At 38.2% G+C, this 23,088-nt stretch overlaps 1 protein-coding gene across 2 annotated transcripts in view; it reads right to left on the bottom strand.

Moving 5' to 3' along the window:
- LOC139754271 (UPF0047 protein YjbQ) overlaps positions 1–23,088 on the bottom strand; it is a 221,878-nt gene that overhangs the window by 188,518 nt on the left and 10,272 nt on the right. For both annotated transcript variants that reach the window (XM_071671644.1, XM_071671643.1), the window contains exons 2-3: positions 22,176–22,270; positions 21,445–21,486 (exon numbers count right to left, since the gene is read on the bottom strand). In XM_071671644.1, coding sequence (XP_071527745.1) covers positions 21,445–21,486; positions 22,176–22,270 — 137 coding nt within the window. The remainder of the gene's footprint in view (positions 1–21,444; positions 21,487–22,175; positions 22,271–23,088) is intronic.

Consider the following 23,088-nt stretch of genomic DNA (forward strand, 5'->3'; position numbering starts at 1 on the left):
TGTAGGTATGTATATTTGCGTGTGTGGACGTATGTACATATATGTGTATGGGGGTGGGTTGGGCCATTTCTTTCGTCTGTTTCCTTGCACTACCTCGCAAACGTGGGAGACAGCGACAATAATAATAATAATAATAATAATAATAATAATAATAATAATAATAATAATATCCCTGGGGATAGGGGAGAAAGAATACTTCCCACCTATTCCCTGCGTGTCATAGAAGGCGACTAAAAGGGGAGGGAGCGGGTGGCTGGAAATCCTCCCCTCTCGTTTTTTTTTTTTATTTTCCAAAAGAAGGAACAGAGAAGGGGGCCAGGTGAGGATATTCCCTCTAAGGCCCAGTCCTCTGTTCATAGCGCTACCTCGCTAATGCGGGAAATGGCGAATAGTACAAAAGAAAGAAAAAATAATAATAATAATAATAATATCAATAATAATAATAATAGGGGAGAAAGAATCCTTCCCACGTATTCCCTGCATGTCATAGAAGGCGACTTTTTTTTTTAATCTTCCAAAGGAAGGAACAGAGAAGGGGGCCAGGTGAGGATGTTTCCTCAGAGGCCCAGTCCTCTGTTCTTAACGCTACCTCGCTGAGGCGGGAAATGGCGTATAGTATGAAAGAAAAGAAAGAATAATAATAATAATGATAATAATTATAATAATAATAATAATTATCCCTGGGCATTGGGGAGAAAGAATACCTCCCATGTATTCCCTGCGTGTCATAAAAGGCGACAAAATGGGGAGGGAGCAGGGGGCTGGAAATCCTCCCATCCAGTTTTGACTTTTCTAAAAGAAGGAACAGATAAGAGAGCTAAGTGAGGATTCCCTCTTAGGCTCGGTCATCTGTTCTTAATGCTACCTTGCTAATGCAGGAAATGACAAAGATATATGAAAAAAAAATAATAATAATAATTAACATATATAGGTATTATCATTAAATTCCACCTGCTTGATATTATGCCACAGGTAAAAAAAAACCCTATGGTGTAGCAGTATCACTGTCAGTTGATGAAATAGAGAACAGTCTTGTGAAAGAACTTCCCACTTTAAAGAAGTTAACCTGTCCCAGCTACTGACTGCAGTGCAGCCTTGAAGCTCAAGGATCCTGTAGAAAAAGGGCCCTGGGATAATGTAACAATCCCTTCAGAAAAGGGTCCTGGGGTAATCATAATTAACCATAAATAAATTTACAGTATGTGAATATACATATATACATATTTAATTCTAAGCCTACATAAACACACAAAAATAATGATTCAAGATTCTAGAATTAAAGTACAAAACACAGACATTTTAAGGGAAGTCACCCTACAGCATATTCTCAAAAATTCTACAACTAATAACTACTGTACATCTATAAAAAAAACATCTCAGTAGCAAGACTGACAAGGGGCCACATTTCAACACCATATAGTTATGCTAACCATAAAATGAGAGGGTGAATAATTGGGAATTTCATGAGTTGATCTGGACTACCTCTTAAAATTTTAGTGTCGACCATTTTACACATTTGCTTCACAAAGAACCATTAACAAATCTGGTTATAGCATTCTGCATGGCTTAGAAATGGTATAAGAACCTTACTCCTAATATAGTTTTAATTCAGGCAGTCTACGAGCTGCAAGCAACTACAGCCATATGTCAGGTGATGATAATCTAGAGTAAAGAAAAACTTTACAAACTATATTCTTACTGGAACACAATCTACTTCAAGCAAACTAAAAGCTAAACTACTTGCAATTTTCCTGATGACACAGGACAAATAATCCTGGTTCATTTCATTTTAAATACTGTACTGTATCTTATAATGCCAATCATTCCAGCATCTGTTAAATCACACATAGCCATATTAATCTATTTTTTTATTTCTTTGCTTTGAAATAGATTGTTTGCTACATTCTTTCATTTAATTTCTGGCTTCATCCCATACTTAATATCACCCTCCAATCGTAAGATAATCCTCCTTACACCCATTCTCTGAATACAAAAGAATTAATTCATAACTTCCTCCAACTCGTTTGCCACAAGCTAGTAAATTGTAAATAACTTAATGAAATGGCCTTCGCTCTTAACCTTATCCATGCATTTCATCCTGTAATTCATATCTACAGATGCATGCACAGCAATAATAGTCCTAATAGCCCTTCACTCTCTCTCTCTTTAGCACTGTTATGGCATGTCACACACCTAATAAAGTTCTTAAAATCTTCTGAATTCAAGTTTCCAATAAAGTGTTTCACAACCTTTAGAAGATTTTTTTCCCTCTTTTGCTCACCAATCTTTACCTTCATAATGTTAAATAAGCTAACATATAAAACATCATCTTTCTTTCAAGCCTACTTGGTAAAATCAAAATCATTACAGTATCTATTGCTGCCTCAAACAGGTCTCTCTTAAGCTCAATTTTCACTTTCCTGATTACTTTACATCCTAGCCTTTCTATATCAGTGCCATTAAATGGCATAAAATCCACTCCAATTTTCAACATCTATAGCAGTGTCATGCCAATTTGCCCACCTATATGCTCTCCCTAATATAAATTTTTCTTGGATGGATTCTAGATACCACTTCCATAAAGTTCCCTTAACCCTTCTTCTGCATTTCATGTTTATTTCCATTAACAACAACATATGGACTAACCCCTTATCTTCAGAAAAACTTTTCCCTCTGTTACAAGCAGAAATCCCCCCTACATCTTTGCCATATATGAGTAAGACTGCACTTAATGTTTATATAGAGATGCCAGCTGACCAATCACAAGGTGAGTTGGTCTTTCGCTCTATGTGTTTTGAGATGACTTATATTGATTTATTATATATCTTACGTATATATTTAGTATTACGTATCTTTATCATACATGATCACTATTTCCCTTGTTAGCAAGGTAGCAAGAGGAACAAATAAGGAAAGGCTGCATCTGCTCACATCCATTCTCTATATGTCACATGTAATGCACTGAAACCACAGCTTCCTATCCACAACCAGGCCCAACATACTTTTCCATGGTTTCCCCTAAATGCTTTGCATCCCCTGGTTCAGTCCACAGACAGCATGCTGACCCCAGTATACCACATTGTTCCAATTCACATTAACCCACACACCCCTTTTTTTCCCCTCCTGCATGTCCAGGCCCTGACGGCTTAAAATCTTTTTCACTCTATTCTCCCATCTCCAATTTGGTCTCCCCATTCTCTTTGTTCCCTTAACTTCTGACACATATATCTACTTTGTAAATATTTCCTCACCCATTCTCTCAATATGTCCTAACCATTTCAGCAAACTCTTTAGCTCTTTCAACCACTTTCTTCACTCATTCTCTCAATATGTCCTAACCATTTCAGCAAACTCTTTAGCTCTCTCAACCACAATCTTTTTATTACTACACCTCTCTCTTACACTTACATTACCTCACACCACATACTGCCCTCAAACATTTCATTTCGAACATATCCGACTTCCTCCATGCTCCCTTATCTATAGCCCAGCTTTGTATCAATAAAACATCGTTGAGAGTACAGGTACACCACTGAATTTCCAGCAAATGATCGTTCGGCACCTCCTTTAGTTTGGACAAAATTTGTGAGGGAACTTGAAATTACTGTGGCCACCAGACTAGTTTACTGGGCGGCCAAAGATGGTGTTGTGGAGGGCACGCTTATATACATTCTTTACACTGCACTTGTTGGTGGTGATACCGCAATTCTGTGAGATTCTTAGCTCATTCTTCTTAAACTGAACCCTAGCTATGGCTTCTAAGACATATGAGAGTGTCAGTCGCGGTGTCAAACATAAACACCAAGCCATATCGATCCAAGATAAAGTAAAACTGTTGAAAAAAAAGGACCGTGGTGTTTTGGTGCGTAAGCTGTGTGACATCTAAAGTATTGGTTCATCAACTGTTTATGATATAAAGAAGCAAAGGGAAAAAATATTGAAATTCTATGCAGACAGCAATTCCAAGAAGCAAATGATGATCAGAAAAACTATGAAAGATGATAAGATTACTGAGCACGGGTGAGTGACAATGGAATGGTTTCAACAGCGTTGGAGTGATGGAGTGGACTTGTCAGGCAGCATGATAATGGACCATAAAGAATTTAAATTACATGACAATGGACCATAAAGAAATTACAACATGAGCATGATTATAGTGAAGGATGGCTTCAAAGATTCAGGAAGCATCATGGAATTTCCATGAATAAAGAGTGTGGAGAAAAGCAGTCTGCAAACCACGAAGGACGAATTTGCGAAACTCATAGCTGACGAGCACCTCAGTCCTTAGGTGTATTATGTAGACGAAAATGCATTATTCTGGTGATGCACACCTAGGAAAATACTAACAACGGAAGACAAAGAAGACCCCACAGGATTCAAACAATCTAAGGACAGACTTACCATCTTAGGGTGCTCAAACATTCAATATTTGTTTAATTTAAATTTCCAGCAGTCCATGGCATACTTTAGACGTATGGGAGATGTATAATTAGTGGGTTAGAGATGTGTTGATGAATTATCATTACATGACCACGGTTGGTCCGGCAAAATGGCTGATCCGGCAAGGCTTTGGAACCAAGAGTGTTAGAAAATCAGTGGTGTAACTATGCTATACTTTCAAATATATCCATTTTTGCCCTCCCAGATAACATTCTCTCTTGCCACACATTCTGCAAGAACTCCCAGAACCTTCATCCCCCTTACCCACTCCAATACTCGCTTCTGCTTCCACGGTTCCATTCACTGCAATGTCCACCCCCAGTATCTAAAACACTTCACTTCCTCCAACTTTCCTCAATTCAAACTTACTTCCCAATTAACTTGTCCCACAATAATACAAAATCAAGTAACCTTACTTTTATTCACATTTATGCTCAACTTCCTCCTTTTGCACACTCTTCTAACTCAGCCACCAAATTCTACAATTTCCAGTTCGAATCTGACATCAGTGTTGTATCATCAGCAAACAACAATAATCATTTTACCAGGCCCTCTCATTCCCCAAAGACTGCATACTTTCCCATCTCTCCAAGATTCTTGCATTTACCTCCCTCATCATCCCACTCATAAACAAATTACAACCTTGCTGACATCACACACCACAGCCGAAGACCAACCTTCACTTGGAATCATTCACTCTCCTCTCTTCATACTTGTAAACATGCCTAACACCCTTGATAAAAACTTTTCACTGCTTCTAATGGCTTTCCTAGCACACTGTGTATTCTTAGGACCTTCCACAAGGTATCTCTATCAACCCTATCATATGCTTTGTCCTAGATCCATTAGTGCCATATACAAATCCATCTGCTTCCCTAAGTATCTCTCACACATTCTTTAAAGCAGCACACCTTCCATTAATTCTGAAACTACAATGCTTTTCCCCAATCTCATGCACTATACATGCTTTCACCTTCTCAATCCATACCCTCCTGAACAACTTACCAAGTACACTTAACAAAGCTATAGCTCTGTAGTTTGAATATTCACCTTCACCCCCCTATGGCACTACACATGCATTCCCCCAATCCTATGGCATCTATTGTCTGATAATTCATAATAAGCTGTTAAAATGCCTATACATGTCAATGTTTACAATTTTTGTGTTCGCAATTATTCACATTTCACGTATATGATGCCTGAACTTAGAATTTTATTTGTAGGAAAGTTAGTATCATCCACTGATATTCATAAAGATGTTCTATGTCCTCTTATAAGGGTAAGTAAAACTGAAGTTATGAAGAGTGTGAGCAGCACAGGAAGTTGTGTTGAATTACATTCGATCAGCTGACTAATTTCACAGAGTAGCCATTTACTTCCAGTGTTGTCTAACTCGATGTTATCAATTAATTGGTCAACTTTCTATCAATTATTATGTAACAATTATACCTTATTTCCCTTTTATGCTGATATGGGCTGTAGGTTATAGAAACCTGGCAGCTAAACAGAGCTTTCATGTTTGTTTATGTTTCCACAATTTTTCATTTTCACCTCAAAAATCATGAGTAGTAAGAATATGAGAGCAGCAAATGATGAAAAAAATCTAAATTATTTTGGCAATGGCTAAGAGTGGGATTGAGTTTGAGGATGCCGATGAATACTAATCAATATGTCTCAGAGGTGTAACTGGGTGACAAAATGAAAATGCTTTAACCTACTTCCCTTAACTAGCTCAGAAACACCTGTTCCTATATACATATGGTGTAAAAATGAGACTATCCAAGAATAAAACTTTCCAGAATAAGACAGCATTTGACTAATGTGAAAAATTTGATATTCAAAAACAGGTATCCATTTTTAGATTTTGGATACCAGCCATATTTTCATTAAATATATTATACGTAAATGATTCATAATGTACATTATACTGTTTTACATCACAGTCATAATGATGAAGGTGATATATGCCTCAGAAGTAGAGAGAACAAGAGAGATCAAACTGAAGATGGAAGGCTGGAGTGAAAAAGGTTTTGAGCGATCAGGGGCCTGAACATGTATGTAGGTGAAAGATGTGCACAGGTTAGAGCAAATTGGAACTAGGTGATATGCGAGGGTTAATGTGCCATCAATTGATTGAACCAGAGGATGTGAAACGTCCAGGATAAACCATGGAAATGTCTTAGGGGCCTGACCGTGGATAGGGAGCTGTGGTTTTGGTGCATTACAGAACATCTAGAGGATGGATGTGTGCAGATGTGGCCTTTCTTCATCTGTTCCTGGTGCTAGCTCGCTAACACGGGGAATGGCAATCATGTATGAAAATTAATATGATTTACTTGTTGAAGAAGTTAAAAAATAATATCTCAAGAAAACAACAAATCTATTTTTCACTAGACATCTATTATTTTTCTAAGAATATCCTTCACTTCTTATACAGATATCATCATCATTGTAAGATGCAAAATGGATTCAAATCTAATTCTTTATAGTAAATAATGAATTCAACTGGTGACTGACCTCATGAATTTAGGTAAAGTTTATTGGGGAACAATTTTCACATATTTTTGCATTTCTTTCAGCAAATTATTCTTCTCTGTCCATTACATACCTTAAGAATTTCATTGGCAAATCTAGAAAGCATACCTCCTTTTATACAGAAAAAATAAAAGAAAACCGTCAAATTAACGACTTTATTTTTTCGGCGGATATTTTGACATTTTCCAGTGCATCTCTCTTAAAATGAATTATGCAGAGAAGCTGATTTAAAATCTTATAATTCAATTATGTATTTCAGTTACATCTCTTTTCCTGAAAACAGATGCAACCAACTGAGCCTTGTTCAACAAAACTGCACTTGTTTGAGTTAGGATATTTTCATTTCATATCCAAAAACTGTCTCTTTCCACAATTTTTTAATATACATTGATGTCAATGATATTTTTTTCTGCAATTCAAAGAAAGGCACACTTTCTTCTGAATGAAAAATAGAACAATCATTTCTCTGAAGCAATCTTCTTGAATGAATTTGGCATATTTCATTCCATTCAGTACCTGAATGCACAGAGTTCACACATCAGCTTTTGGAAACCCATATCTTCAGTTTGAGAATGATACCCATATCTTCAGTCTCTGGAAACAGGAGATAAATATTCTCTATTCTTGAGAACTGGGCTGCTGCTTCTTCCAAATTCAACTTCTCAGTAGCAGTGGTCCCTTTGAATGGGCTGGCTACTTCCTCTTTGGCAACTCACACACATTTCTCGTTACAGCTGCTATTCAAGCTGTAAAACAGACCAAGTCCAGTGGGTGGTCTCTTCCAAATTCATAATCAAAAGTTCAGTCAAACGCAATCCACTTCATCAACTCCCTGTCTATTTCTTCTTAACTTGAAACCCTTTCTCTTAACTATAAAGTTGATTATTCTCCTCTCTTTCAGATATTACCTTGGTCTTCTGGTCTAGAAAGCAAGCTTGCTGAGTTCCTCCTTCTATGGCTACATCAGGAAGCACCCAACTGTTCACTGCACCCCAGTTGATACAGTTTCACATTTTTTATAAATTGAAGAACATGGCATACTATATCCACAAGAAATCTGACAATGATGTGACTAACAGTTCCCATCCCTTTACATTTCTCGACTATCATATAACTCATTTAAACTTTTGTATACCAGCAGCATCCACAATTCCAAAAGAGCTTATTCCATTCATCACTATGCTGACACTATGAAAGTTCCTCTCTGTAACTTTTCTTATGATACGTAGTTACTCTCTCTTTGCACCTTTTAGAGAACCGTACTTTGCCAACATCAAAATAGCTATATGCTGACATCAAATTGAGTTAGAAACTTAAAATGATTACATGAAGTCTTCCTTTACTATTCTGTCCCACAGCAGGCAAACTCATGACCTCTAACCTATCACCGTAGCTCAGCTCTTATTTAAGGAACCATCTTTGCTGTCCTCCTCTGGACCCTCTTTATTAGTTTTTTGTACTTCTTTTTGTATATTCAAACTGCAAATAGCTCGCTAAACATTTCCTTATTCATGTGTCTAAATACAATGTCTTCTTTACAATTCTTCTGAAGTGATGTTCAGGCAACAGCTCAGGCACAATTTCAACCATTAAGATCCACTCACATACAGATTCCTGTAGCATGTTTCTTGTTAGATTATATTCATTTCTTTTTTCATACTTGTTTGTCATTTCCCATCTTTGTGAAGCATTGCTAGGAACAGATGAGCAATGGCCTTATTTCCTTCAATCCAATCTCTAGCCATCAAATATATTCAGAAACCCCATCCACAGCCAAGCCCCACAGAACATTCCATGATTCACCATGACCACTTCATTTTCCCTGGTTGAGCCCAATGACAACAAACCCCACCCCTCACCACAATGCTCCAATTCATTCTACTTAAAGCCAGCTTCTCACCCTGATGAATATTCAGGTCAAAATATCTCCTGGCATCTTTCACTACATCCTTCCATTTCCTTCTTATTCTCCAACCTCCCCTTACTCCCTCCACTTCTGACTAACAGATTCTTTTATTCTTTCTTTGCTAATCCTTTGCTAATCTGCCCAAACTATTTCAACACACCCTGATCATCTCTCTCAATCAGATTATACTTACTACTACATTTCGATCTTAAAATGTTATTCCTATTTAACTTATATTGCCTCACACCAAGTAGTGAGCTCAGACATTTAATTTCCAACACATCCACTCTCTTGTGTCATTTTACATTCTAGGTCCAAGACACATCCAAACAACACTGCTGGGACTACTATTCCTTCCAATATAGCCATCTTTGTCCTAAAAAACACTGATCTTCCACAAACTCCTCAATGGACCCAGACCTTTCCCCTCCCTCCAACCCTATGACTCACTCCAGCTCCCATGGTTCCATCTGCTGCCATGTCCATTCCCAGGTACCTTAAGCACAGCACTTTTCCCAGGTTTTCCTAATTACAACATGTTCATACCATCCTCTCTTACTCCGTTGAAACTAATTACCTTACATTTGTTCACAATGAGTCTTAAATTTCTCCTCTCACAATCTCTTCCAAATCTAGACACAAATTTCTGGAGTCTTTCGCCAGAGCCTTGACCTCCACAAACAGCATCTGATCTCCCTCCCAAGACTTTGCCACATTTCATTTTGCACAAGGCTTCTACTACCTCCTCTCTTTTAACCTCATTTGCTATGATTCTCAATTCCAAAGTCTATTTCATTCCAAAACAGCACATCCATCTTCTTACAAACTAACACATTCAGCTGCCCCTCAAAATTTTTCACTTAATTTCATTTTCATTTGTCAAATGCCACTTCCCCAAACAGTCTCCTCACCATCCCTCCCATTTGTTCTCTTGTCCTTATACTATTAACCTCCTTTAAAAATCTTTTTCATTTTCATTCTCCCTTTTGTTAGTTTTCTTTCCACATCCCTCATTAGTGCTCTTTCTCAGTTCTCATGCTTTACTATAGACCTCCTCCCAATTACTCCTGTACACCTTCCAATCACTTGCACCCTTGCCCTGCAGATATTGACCACTAACCTCCCTTTCTTTCACTAGCCACTCAACTTCCATATTCCACCTCTTAGTACCCTTCCTCATACAACTAGATCCCAACTTCCGTACACCACAAATTTCGACAAAATTCCTCTAATAGGGCTTCATAGTGTTCACTCCTCTACTCCCCTATTTTAATTTAATGCACAGTTATCATATATCATTCAATTTCTTCTCATATTTCTGCACACCAGCCACTTTCCTAAGCGCATTCACTTTCACTACTACTTTCAATACTGCCATTTTCCTCTTTTCCTAAGCCCACCACCACCTTTCACTCCAACCTTTAGAAAAAAAAGTAACTTGACATTCTACATCCCCCTCCCATCCTCTCAGCATGTTCACATTCAACAATGTCTACTTTGCACACCTACAGTGCCCTCTGAACATCTTTAATGTCCTCCAGAGTTGTATCACCACCAACATCAGCATCAACCAAACAAAGACCATGGTCATCCATATCATCCTTGCCCCATTAAACCCTATCTCTCTCCAGGTTGTTAAGTACATCAAGCTTCTCAGTGTCACACAGGACAAAATTACACTAAGCAGGAAGAAAGCTGGCAGTACCATTATCTAATCCTTCAGCTATCATCTCTACTTTCTTTATAAACTCAACAATTGGAATACCTGTGCCTGGCCTTCAAGGGCTTTTACACAATATTTAATCTAGAAATCTAAAGTCAATCATGCCTCCTCTTTTTGGTTTTTGAGTATAACCACCTCAAAAAGAGGCTACAAAAGACAAAAAAGAAAAAATGTAAAAAAGGACAAAGAAAACCATCCTTGGTCTCTCTTACACATCTATAAAAAGGTGCTTAGCACTGTGGTCATCCTGGTTCTCTCTAACAATCACCTTAATTCATGTGACAGTGTGGGATGAAGAAGGTACTGGACCACTCTTGCCGGTGTCACCCACTAACACCAGATACCCCTCATCCCAAGTTGTGGTTTGACACCACAACTGCATCAAGCCCATCTCACCTTGTAGAGACAGCTAAAAGGGTGAAAGCAGGGGGTTTGAAATCCCCCCCCGGGGGGGGGGGGGGGGGGGGGGGGGGGGGGGGGGGTTTTTTTTTTTTTTCCCCCCCTTTTAAAAAAAAAAAAATTAAAAAAACCCTTTTTTTTTTCCCCCCCTTTTAAAAAGGCTTAATTTAAAAAAAACTGAAATTTTTTTTTGGGAAAAAAAAAAAGGGGGAAAAAAAAGGGGCCCCCCCCCCCCCCCAAAAAAAAAAAATTTTTAAATTTAAAAAAAAAAAAAAAAGGGGGGGGGGAAACCAAAAATTTAACCCCCAAAAAAAGGAAAAAAATTTTTTTTAAAAACTTTGGGTTTTTTTTAAATTTAAAAAGGGGGGGGGGAAAATTAAATTAAAAAAAAAAAACCCCTTTTTTTCCCCCCGGGGGTTTTTTTTTAAAAAAAAAAGGGGAAAGGGGTTTTTTTTGGGTTTTAAAAAAAAAAAAAAAACCCCCCTTTTTTTTTTTTTAAAAATTAAAAAAAAATTTTTAAAAAAAAAAAAAAAAAAATTTTTTTAAATTTAAAAATTTAAAATTTTAAAAAATTTTTTTTAAAAAAATTTTTAAAGGGGGTTAAAAATTCCCCCTTTTTCCCCCCCAAACCAAAAAAAAAAACCCCCTTTTTAAAAAAAAAACCCCCCGGGTTTTTTTTAAAGGGAAAAAAGGGGGAAAAAAGGGGGGTTTAAATTTTTTAAAAAAAAAAAGGGGGAAAAAAAAAAAAAAAAAAGGGGGTTTTTCCCCCCCAAAAAGGGGGGGGGGGGGGTTTTGGGGGAATTTTTTTAAAAAAAAAAAAGAAAAAAAAAAAAAAAAAAAAAAATTTTTTTCCGGGGTTGAAAAAAATTTAAAAAAAAAAATTTTGGGGGGAAAAAAAAAAAATTTTTGCTGCATGGGCAAGAACTAAGGGTTATCACTACTACTGAAGCAGGAGTTGTGGGAATGTGTGAAAGAGAATATGGAAGTGAGCCCCTGACTAATGTGGGTAAAAATGAAAGTGGATTGTGAGGGATGGTTGATTATTTCTGCTTATGCACCTGGTAATGAGCGAAAGATCAAGAGAGGCAAGTGTTTTGGGAGTAGTTGTGAGTATGTCACCAGATTTGATACAAGAGATGGGGTATGAGTCATGCATGATATAATGCAAAGGTGAGGAACGTGGCAATGGAGGGTATGTTTGAGGGAACATGGGTTATTCAGTGCTGTGAATGGAAATGGTGAACAGCTTGTGGAGTTGAGCTGAAAAATGACTGGTGATTGGGAATGCCTAGTTTAAAAAGAGGAACATACAGAAGTATATGTATGTGAGTAGGAAAGATGGTAAGTGGGCATTATTGGATTACACTTTAAATCATAAGCATGCAAAAGAGATGACTTTTAGATGTGACTGTGCTGAGAGAGGCAGCAGGTGGGATGCCTGATCATTACCAGGAGGAGGTGAGGGTGAATACAATGTCCACAAAAACCTTGTCCAACTCCCTATACATTTTTAAAGGCAATGTCGCACTTATATTTCATTACTTTGACATCTCTCCTCTGACCTTAATTACCATCTGCAGATGTCTAGGCATGGAATTGGCAAGGTCCATGTTTTGGGTCCATAAGGTCTTGATCTCCTGAATGATGCGAGGCAATGATGAGGTGTTACAAGGAGCTGCCTCATTGTGTGTTCCAAGTGCCCAGTGTGCCTAGAAATCTCAAGTGTACACACATTTTCTTGCTTCCTTGCAAGCATTCAGCCTTTCTCCTCCTTAGAAAGGTAAGAGCTAACCATCTTGAAGCATACATGGAAGAAATACAGTGCCAAGAAGTGAAATCCCCAAGACGAAGTGGCAGCTAGGAAGAGTAAAGAAAGATCATTCCCTCAAGATATCGTTAGGCACACTGAAATGGGTTGATGATGCTCACACCGTTAGAAACACTAGTCTCACTGACCAAATGTAAGGTCATTTTACCCTGAGAGCATCATATGCTTGTACCTACATTAAACCTTATCCATGTATCACCTATGAAAATATATGGAAGGCAGAAAGTGTTTTTTTTTCCAGGCACTACTTGTTGAGGTTTTGGAAAAGAGGATATGGTATCTGGGAGACGAGGGTGTTGAAAGAAAGTGAGCTTGGAAAAGAGACGTGCAAAGAAATAACCAGAGAAATTGGGTGTAGAATGGCAAAAGGTGAGAGCAAACAGAACTAGGAGAGTGAGGAATGGGAAGTATTTTGGAATGCAGTGCCTGCATATCCTGCAGAAGTGTGTGGCATGCAGAAAGTGGGAGGTGGGCAGGTGAGAAAGGGTCATGAGATGGATGACAAAGTACAGTTGCTAATGAAAGTAAAGAGAGGTATATACGGGGTACTTACTGGGGAGGAGCGCTAATGATTGGGAGATGTACAAGAGAAAGTGGTACGAGATCAAGAGGAAGGTGCAAGGATTGAAATAAAAAAGAGTAAACTATAGTTAGGGTTAACGAGTATTAGTAAACTTCAGGGAGAATAAGATGTTTTGAAAGGAAGTTAATAATGAGAAAAATAAGAGAATAAATGGGAACATCAGTGACTGTGTTGTTGACTGGTTAGCTAGGATTTTCAGTGAAAATATGAATCATGAGGATTGGCAGAATGCACGTATAGTGCCAACGATTATAGACAAGGGGAATAAAGGTGAGTGGTCAAACATCAGAGGTGTAAGTTTGCTGAGTGTACCTGGTTAGCTGTATGGGACAGTAGTGATTGAGGAGGGGGTGAGGGCAAAAACAAAACATCGGATTGGGAAGAAGTGTGGTTTCAGAAGTAGAGGAGGATATGTGGATCAAGTGTTTGCTTTAAAGAATGTATGTGAGAAATACTTCAAGAAACATATGGATATGTATGTGGCATTTATAGATCTAGAAAAAGCATATGGTATACTTGACAGAGATGCCTTGTGGGAGATCTTAAGGGTAGTGTATACAGGTGGGAGGAAAGCTGCTAGAAGCAGATAAAAGTAAAGGTTGGTCTGCGGCAGGGGTGTTGTGTGATTTTTTTTATGCTGAAGGCTCCAGTCACGACAAAAGTCCACATCAACGCAGAACTTAATGGAAATAAAGAGGAAACTATGAAGCAGAAAAAGAAAAGACAAGGAAAACTATTTACGAATTCCTGAGAACATGAATGACCTGTCTTTTGAAATGCACCAGGTCATAGGTATTGGGAAAGACATGAGAAGGCAGAGAGTTCCAAAGCTTCAATGTGTATGGAAAGAAGCAGGTATCAAAATGGCTTAACCTTGAGTTGCTGCTGGCCACACAATAATCATGTGACACAGCAGCTTGCTGAGTATTGCATGGTCTAGCTAAAGGTGGGGCACACAAGCAGCCAGCTCTCGAGAGCAAAAACCAAAGTAATACTTATAGAAGAGGGGAAAGTGGGAAAGTGAAATATGTATGGGATATAGGGTAAAGGGGTCAAGTTTGGAAGCTAGCCCAAGACAGTTTATTAGTCAGGCCGCTTTCGACTTGACACTGTCAAGTAAGGATACAGAGTTAGAACTACCCAAAATGTAAGAGCAGTACTCCATACAAGGACGAATCAATCCCTTGTATAAACGAAACAACTGTTCAGGAGATGAAATTTTGGCATTTAAACTGGACAACCAATTTCTTAGAGGCAGACTTTGCTAGTCGTGTAATGTGCAGTTCACAAGAGAGAGGATTTTACAGTAATAACAAGAATGTTCAGTGAGTCAAGAGGTGGAATTACTGAACTGTCAAAGGAGAGGCAAGAGCTGTAAGGAGTTTCTGAAAGAGAGATAAACTCAACAAGATTTTGTCTACCCTACTGAGATATCACATCCAAGTCTCAGTTTATTGAGGAAGCTGTGTCAAGACAAGATGCAGATTAAGTGAGAGAAGAGGAAGTAGAATTGAAGAATGTGGATGAATGCAGTGTTGAGTTGTCAGCTTACAAGTACACTGGATCATTTGTGGAGGAGATGAAATCATTGAAAAAAGGAGGAAAAAAGTGTAGGGGATTAAACAGAACCTTGAGGGACACCACTGCTGATGGAGAAAAGGGAGGAGGCTGATTCATCAACAACCACAGAGATATGTCAGCCAGGGAGGAAGCTAGATATCAAGGAGCAAAGTGAGGGAGGGAAGCCAAAAATGGGGAGCTTAGAGATGAGACCCCAATACCACACCCTGTCAAAAGCCTTAAATATGTTAAGGGCAACTACATGCCTCCTCAAAATCTTTCAGGGATGATGACCAGACATTAGTAAGACAGGACAGAATACCACCAGTTGATCTCGCCTCATGGAAGCCATATTAGTGATTTGAGAGAAGACAGTGATTTTTCAAGGTGTTCAAGGTGTTAAGGAGGGATTCAAAGACTTTGGAAATGGTAGATGTCAAAGCAATAGGACGATAGTTAGAGGGGTCAGGACAGTTACCTTTCTTACAAAGGGGAAGTATCAATGTGTGTTTCCAAGGAGAAGGAAAGGTTTTGGTCTTTAAGCAGAAATGGAATAAGCAAGCACAGGTGCAAGTGCAGAGGCACACTCTTTCAGTACATGGAGATGGATGCCATCAGGACCATAAACCTTGCTTGTGTCCAGAGAAAGAAGCACTTTTTGGACAGTTTGAAAGAGATTACCGGAAGGGGCATAAGATTAGTAAGAGGAGCATCAGGGGGTGAAAGAATGTAAGTCGTCCAAGGTGGGCTTAGAGGAGAAACAGGAATCAGAGAGAGTTGTTTTGTCAATGGGAGAGACAGATATAGCATCATAAGAATGGAAAAGTGAAGGAAAGGTAGAGTGACAGAAGTTGTTAGAGATGCCCTAAGCCTATCAGTGGATCATGAGGAGTGGTTATCACACTTCTCCTAAATAAAGGAGTGCTTCACCTCAGGGATTATGGGTTTGCAGCAATTACAGGAGGGTATAAAAGTGAGGTAAATTGAAGCAGGGGTAGTCGCTGAGGATTGGGAGATATTTAAGTAAACAGTGTTGGCATGTGCAAGATATGTGTGGTATTCTGTAGTATAAGTTGCCCAGGTGAAAAAGGGTTGAGTGGTGGGTTGAAGAAGCAAAAGTTGCAAGTGAAAGAAAAAAGGATTGCAAATAATTGAGAGTTGTACCACAAAAAGCAACAGGAGGTCAACAGGAAGGTGCAGGGACTGAAATGGGCACAACTGAGACATGGGATGAATGACAATCAGCAAACTCTAAGGATAATAAGATGTTTTAGAAGAAGATTTCTCAGTGTCTGAAAAAAATAAAGAGAACAATTGGCATCAGTGAAAGAGGAAAATGGGGGAGTAACAACAGGCAGTGGTGAGGTAAGGAGGAAAGGGCACAAGTATTTTGAAGGAATGTTAAGTGTGTTTGATGATAGGGTTGGAGATATAGGATGTTTTGGGTCAAGTAGAGGTGCAAAGTGATAGTCATAGAAAGTGGTTAAGTGAAGAGAGGTGAGGTGGTAAAAACTTTGCATGTGATGAAATTAGGCAATGTGGCTGAAGTGGATGGTAATGCAGTTGAATTTCTTAAGACATGGGCTGACGGTGTTGTAGACTGATTAATCACGATTTTCAATGCATGTATGAATCATGCTCAGGTGCCTGATGATTGGTGGAATGCATATATGGTGCCAATGTATAAAGGCTTGGGGGATAAAGGTGTGTTCAAACTAAAGACGTATAAGTTTGATGACTGTACCTGGTAAAATGTATTGGAGAGTAGTAATTACAAGAGTGAAGGGATGTAGAGAGCATCAGATTGGGGAGGGACAATGTGGTTTCTGGAGTGTGTAGATCAGGTGTTTGCTTTAAAGTATGAGTGTTAGAAATAATTAGGAAAAAAGGATGGATTTTTATGTGGCATTTATGAATCTAAAGAAAGCATATGGTAGGGTTGATAGAGATGCCTTGTGGAAGTTTTTTCAAACACATGGTGAGGGAGGAAAGACACTAGAGGCAGCAATAAGTTTTTATCAAGAGTGTAAAGAATGTATGAGAGTACGAAGAACGGAGAGTGAGAGGCTTTAGGTGAATGTTGGTCTGTAGCAGGGGGTGATGTTACCATCACTGTTTGTTTATGGATAGGGTGGTGAGAAAGGTAAATGCAAGGGTTTTGGAGAGAGGGGTGAGTCTACAGGGGGTGGGATGGCCTGGGAAGTAAATCAGTTATTTGCTTATGACTCAGTACTTGAGGCAGATCTGAGTGAGAAACTGCTGAAATTGGTGACCAAGTTCAGGAAAATATGTGATTGGAGGAAGTCCAGGGTAAATATGAATAAAATGAAGGTTATCAACTTTAGTGGGGCAGAGTGACAGGTTAGTTGGAGCATGAGTTTGAATAGAAAAAAGTTTGGAGAAAGTGAAGAGTTTTTAGATACCTGGGAGTTGATATGGCAAAAACAAGTCATACAATGGGCCAAGATGTGAAGGTTCTCGGGGTACTAAGGAATGTGTGGAAAGGTGAATATGGGTATGTCTGAAGGTAAGGTGTTCCCAACAATGTTATATGGATGTGAGGCAAGGACTATAGATGATGATGTTGTGGAGGATGGTTGAGGCATTGGGAAAAAAAAGTTTGAGGATAATATGTGGTGTGAGGTGGTTTGATTGAATAAATGATAAGAAGAATGTGGTTGAGAAAGCTGAAGAAGGTGTGCTAAAATGAAATGGTTTGGACATTTGGAGAGAATGAGCAAGGACAGGTTGACAAAGAGGATACATTTATTGGAAGTGGAGGGAACAAGATGAAGATGGAAGGATGGAGTGAAATTTTTTTAGAATGATGGGGGCCTGAACATGCAGGATGATGAAAGATGTACATGGGATAGAGTGAATTGGGAAGATGTGGGGGGAAGGGGTAACGCACTGTCAATGGACTGAACCAGAACATGTGAAACAGCAGAGGGAACCACGGAAAGGTCTATGGGACCTGGTTATGGATATGGGGCTGTGATTTTGGTGCATTGTACATATAGACAGGGAATGGATGTGAGTTAATGTGGCATGTCTTCATCTGCCTGGCACTACCTCAATAATGTGGGAAACAGCAGATAAGTATGAGAGATGATGTAAAGCTATACATTTATTTTCACACTTGATTGCCACTTACTTCTTTAGCTAGGTAGCACTAGGGACAGAAGATGGAAGGCCTCATTCACTCATGTCCTTTCTCTAGCTATCATGTGTAATGCACCAAAACCAAAGGCCCCTATCCACAATCATGCTCCAAAGACCTTACACAGTTCCACCAGTCACTTCACATGCCTTGGTTCAGTCCAATGACATTTCTACCCCCTGTAAGCCACATCATTCCAATTCACTCTATCCTACATATTCAGACCCTGATCATGCAAAATCTATTGTACTCATCTTCAATATGATCAACTACTTTTCCTTGTCCCCTCTATTTCCAATACATATGTCCTTCCTGTCAACCTTTCCTTATCAATTCTCTCCATATGTCCTAACAATTTCAGCACATCCTCTTCAGCTCTCTCAACACACTCAGTTTATTCCAACAACTAACTCTCATCCTTTTATCACTTACTCAATCAAACAACCTCATACCACGTATTGTCCTCAAACATTTAATTTCCAATGCATCCACCCTCCTCCTAAAATTATCATCATCATCATTATCATATAACCCTAAGACCCTTTTCTCTCAAACAGCACAGCTTCAAGGATACGCTACCTTTGGTAACGGGGAAATGATGGACTTTTTTATAGTGAAAAGTTCCTTAAAAACTTTTCACTAACTGAAAAAGAAAGCAAATGAAAGTTTTGGGGAACAAGTATCAGCAAACTTCAGGGAATTCAAGAAAATGTGGAAGGAGGTTAATACTGAGAAAAACAGAAATAGGAGCAATGGTGAAGGGGGACAAATAGGATGTGGTACCAGGATTAGCTGAAATGAAGGGGAGTGAGAACTTTGAAAGATAGTTGAATGTATTTGATGATAGAGTGGAAGATGTAGGGAGTCTGGGTTGAGAAGATATGCAAAGTGAGAGTCTTGGCAAGTGGACTGGTGAAGAAAGACGAGTGAAAGCCTTGAGGAAGATGAAGCATGGCAAGGCAACCAAAGTGGATGTGACTGCAGATGAAATTCGCAAGAAAGGGGGTAACTATTGATGACTGGTTTGATACGATTTTTATTGTATGTACGGAAAGGCGGATAAAAGTGAGAGTTCATTACCGTGTAGAGCGTACCTGATACACTGTATGAGAGCGGTGATTATGGACCCAATGTGTATCTCTTTAATAATTAAAATTGTAAAATCTTAATCAAAGAGAAAAAATAATGGTTTTGATGCTTTTTGTGCAATTCCTAATTAATCAAAAAAATATGTATTCTGCTGTTCATGCACAGGGGTAGGAAAAAACTACACCTAGAAGGTTGAAAAATTTCCTTATCCCCTTACACACCTCATCTGGTGCCACGTAAGTACACTTCTTTTCAGTCATTACAAATTTTTCCATGCTGCATGCTCTTCATTAAGTCCTTCAGTTTCCACTTCTTGCATGGATGAACCTACTTTTAAAACAATCTTTCATGAGTTGTTTTCATCTTATTCTGAATCTGCCCATTGGCCATTTCTGTAGTAATAATCAATTATACATATTTCTGGAGAGTAACTTGTTTCCTCCATCCGTTTCAAAAGATATCATATCATCTTATCTGTCCTCTTCCAACAAATGACAGTATGTGTTCAACCTGTAGTTCACTCCATACATCCTCATTCAGTAACTGGTCACATCATGGTACATCTGTCAAACTGAGGTTATCTATTTTTACTTTCAGAATTTGACAATCCTCTTGGAGGATAGATACCATGAAAGGGCCTAGGAAAGGATAAAACAAGAGTGCACATGCAGAGAATCCTTCAATGTACTAGATGGATTCTAACTTTTCTATCATAAGAAACATCTAGTGAAGGATGCCACCTTAACATTTATCATTTGTTGACTATGCTAACAGTGAGTGTTATCAGTAAATGGCCTAAATGGTCAAGTGACATATCAGCATGTCAAATTTAGGGAGAGGTGCAGATGTACAAAGCAATTGTTTGCCCTTATGATTACAATAAGATGAATAAATTGCTGCACGATGATTATAAAAGAAAATCGGTGTGCACAGCATTTATAGACCAAGGAAAAAGTGTGTGATGCATACACATCACATAAAGACTAGATAAAAGTGAACCAAAAAATAAAGGCTTAATGAAATGAGTCAACACTGGGAATATGGAAATGGCTCTCAAAAGAGAGGCTATGTTTCTATACTTAGTAGGTTAGGTTTAGAGATAAGCAAAGGAATGAAACTGAGATAAGATTAGATCGAGTCTCCCCATAACTGTTTTATGACTCAGAATGAGTGGAAAGGAAGGTCTCTGCTTATAACTAAGTAAATACAAAAGATGGGAAAAAACTAAAATGGAGAGTGAGGATGTTGTTTAATGAGGGCAATGCTGTGTTAATGGTTGAATCAGCAGATTTAGGGGGCCACTGAATGGTGTGTGCTGAGAGGAAATTGAAAGTGAACTCAAATAACAAAAGCAGAGTGATGGTGTATGACGAAAGTAATACTGTAAGATGAGATTACATGGTAAGAGGTTGAGGAAGGTTCAGAATTTTAAATACCTGTGAAGGAAATGTGTATTTAAAGATGACAGAGGAATGACATTTAGATTCAATTTATGAGGTGTAAAGATATGAGCATAATCACAAATGTGGCAGTTCATGTAGTTCAGTCTAAAGTGATGTTCAAAGGTAAAACAAGGGTATACCTAAACAAAATTTGAAGGACACTACCTTGCTAAAGCGGGAAATGGCAAATATGTATGAAAAAACTAGTATATGAGTCACAGGTTGTTAGCAAGGGGAGGAAACTGAAAAGGAAGAGGAAGAATGAGGTAAAGAAGGATATGAATGACAGGAGTACTAGTGCAGAGTATTAAATCAAATGAGGTGTGACTTTCTTGATGAATAAAAGAAGCAGAAAACTGGACACAGATAGCCTGACATGGTTCATCAAAATAACAAAGGTTTCATGACAAATTTATGGCAGATGATCATAAATGGGTTTTGCGGGAAGGTGCTACACAGTACAGTGCTCACAGACACACAAACATCAATCAATACACTGTAAATGAGTGCATAAGGAAAGGGGTGTCCAAACCTTGATGCATATGGATTGTATACAAAGTCCATCAAAACAATTCCATTGGATGAAGAAGAATATCTATTAGCATATACTATTTAAGGTCAATAATTTCAGATGACTTGTATCTAGAGGAAAAATGTATACTGTATATACATATATGGTTGGGTAAAATGTAGCCCCCTTGATTACTCCATAAACTTCAAAGAGGAAAAAATTTTAGTGGACGGCTAATATGATGTGCAAAATTGGAAAAACAATTTACCATATCATCGGGGCCTTCACAGGAATGTCGGTAAGGCATCCCCTGGAAAAAAATGGAAATCTATGTTAAAAAAATAAACCAAACCAAAACTCTATAACATCCGGCTGTGGTGGAAGAGGAAGGGAGGGTAACTATTCTAGGCAAAATGTCATTAACAACATAAATCAAAGGAAAGAGGGTAAATATTGCACCCATGAAAATTTTCTTTTTCATGCAAAATCTACTCTAAACAAGTAGCATAACCATTCATCAGTACAGACATATAAAACTAGTTTGGAATTTGCTTTGGCAAGGACAATTTACCATCAGCACGAGTTCTTCAGAACATATTTGTCCAGTGGAGATTCTAAAAGTAAGAGAATAATACACCTGCTATGCGGCTTCTGCTCAGCTAGAAACTCTAATCAAGGAGAGCTCCAGTCTATGGGGAAATAAAATTTTTATATTCTTTAGTAAGTATCAAGCCTGAGTCTAACATCAGCTACCCTAGGAGAAAGCAACTTCAATATACAATATCTCAAGTGCAATCAAACTTTGCCAATCAAACCCCATCTCTATCCCAAAATACTGACAAAGCCACTGTAATGCAAAACGTAGTGGATTACAATGAATCATTAAAGGATAAATATTTTGTTCATACCAAACTGCTACACAACAAAAATTATGAGATGAGATTGACAAAGCTCTGCTATGTGTTTTCTATTATATGGAGATGGCAAGATGCAACATACCTCAGGCACTATTTTGTTGAGCATCATCTCCATGTCATCTCTGACGTATGGGTCCCAGTTTTCATTCAGCGCTAAACTGGCTGATGTGTGGAGAACTGAAAAAAAAACATTAAATTAGAGTTTTATTGAAAAGGAAACAAACATCCTGATGTAGAGTGTCATTAAATATTTTGGAAATAAATTTCAAATAAAAACAAAATAGTCTAACCTGTACAGTAATGATTCTATATGCACTATCCTTACAAAGAGACACTGAAATAAAAAAGATAAAATTTTGAATACTTTTAATTTGTTTGCACATTTCAAAACAGAACTAGATCACAAATGATGCAGAGTGAAGTTCAAACATTCAAGTGACACTATTTTCATCAAAACTGGGTCATGACAAAATCCTGAGTAACCAATGGTTTAATTCTTGAAAATAAACATAATGTCATGTAAAATTAAAGTATTCTGTCTAAGTTATCCATAACAGTGCTATAACAAATACAAAAAATCTTGCTGTTTCAACCTACACCATACACATCTGAATGCCTAAGAATAATTACCTTAATGATATATCATTATTATCACACTTGATAGCTGTTTCCCCACACCAGCGAGGTAATGCCAGGAAACAGACGAAGAACGGCTCATCTGCTCATATACACATATATATACATAAATGCCAATACGTATACATATACATACACAGACATATACATATATACACATGTGCATATTCATTCTTGCTTGCCTTCATCCATTCCTAGCGCTACCCATCCCACAGGAAACAGCTTCAGCAAGGTAGTGCCAGGAAAACAGACAAAAAAAAAAGGTCACACTTGTTCACACTCAGTCTCTATCTGTCATGTGTAATGCACCGTAACCACAGCTCCCTATCCACATCCGGGCCCCACAGACCTTTCCATGG

This window comes from Panulirus ornatus, chromosome 16 (genome assembly GCF_036320965.1).
Source record: "Panulirus ornatus isolate Po-2019 chromosome 16, ASM3632096v1, whole genome shotgun sequence".
Taxonomy (NCBI): domain Eukaryota; kingdom Metazoa; phylum Arthropoda; class Malacostraca; order Decapoda; family Palinuridae; genus Panulirus; species Panulirus ornatus.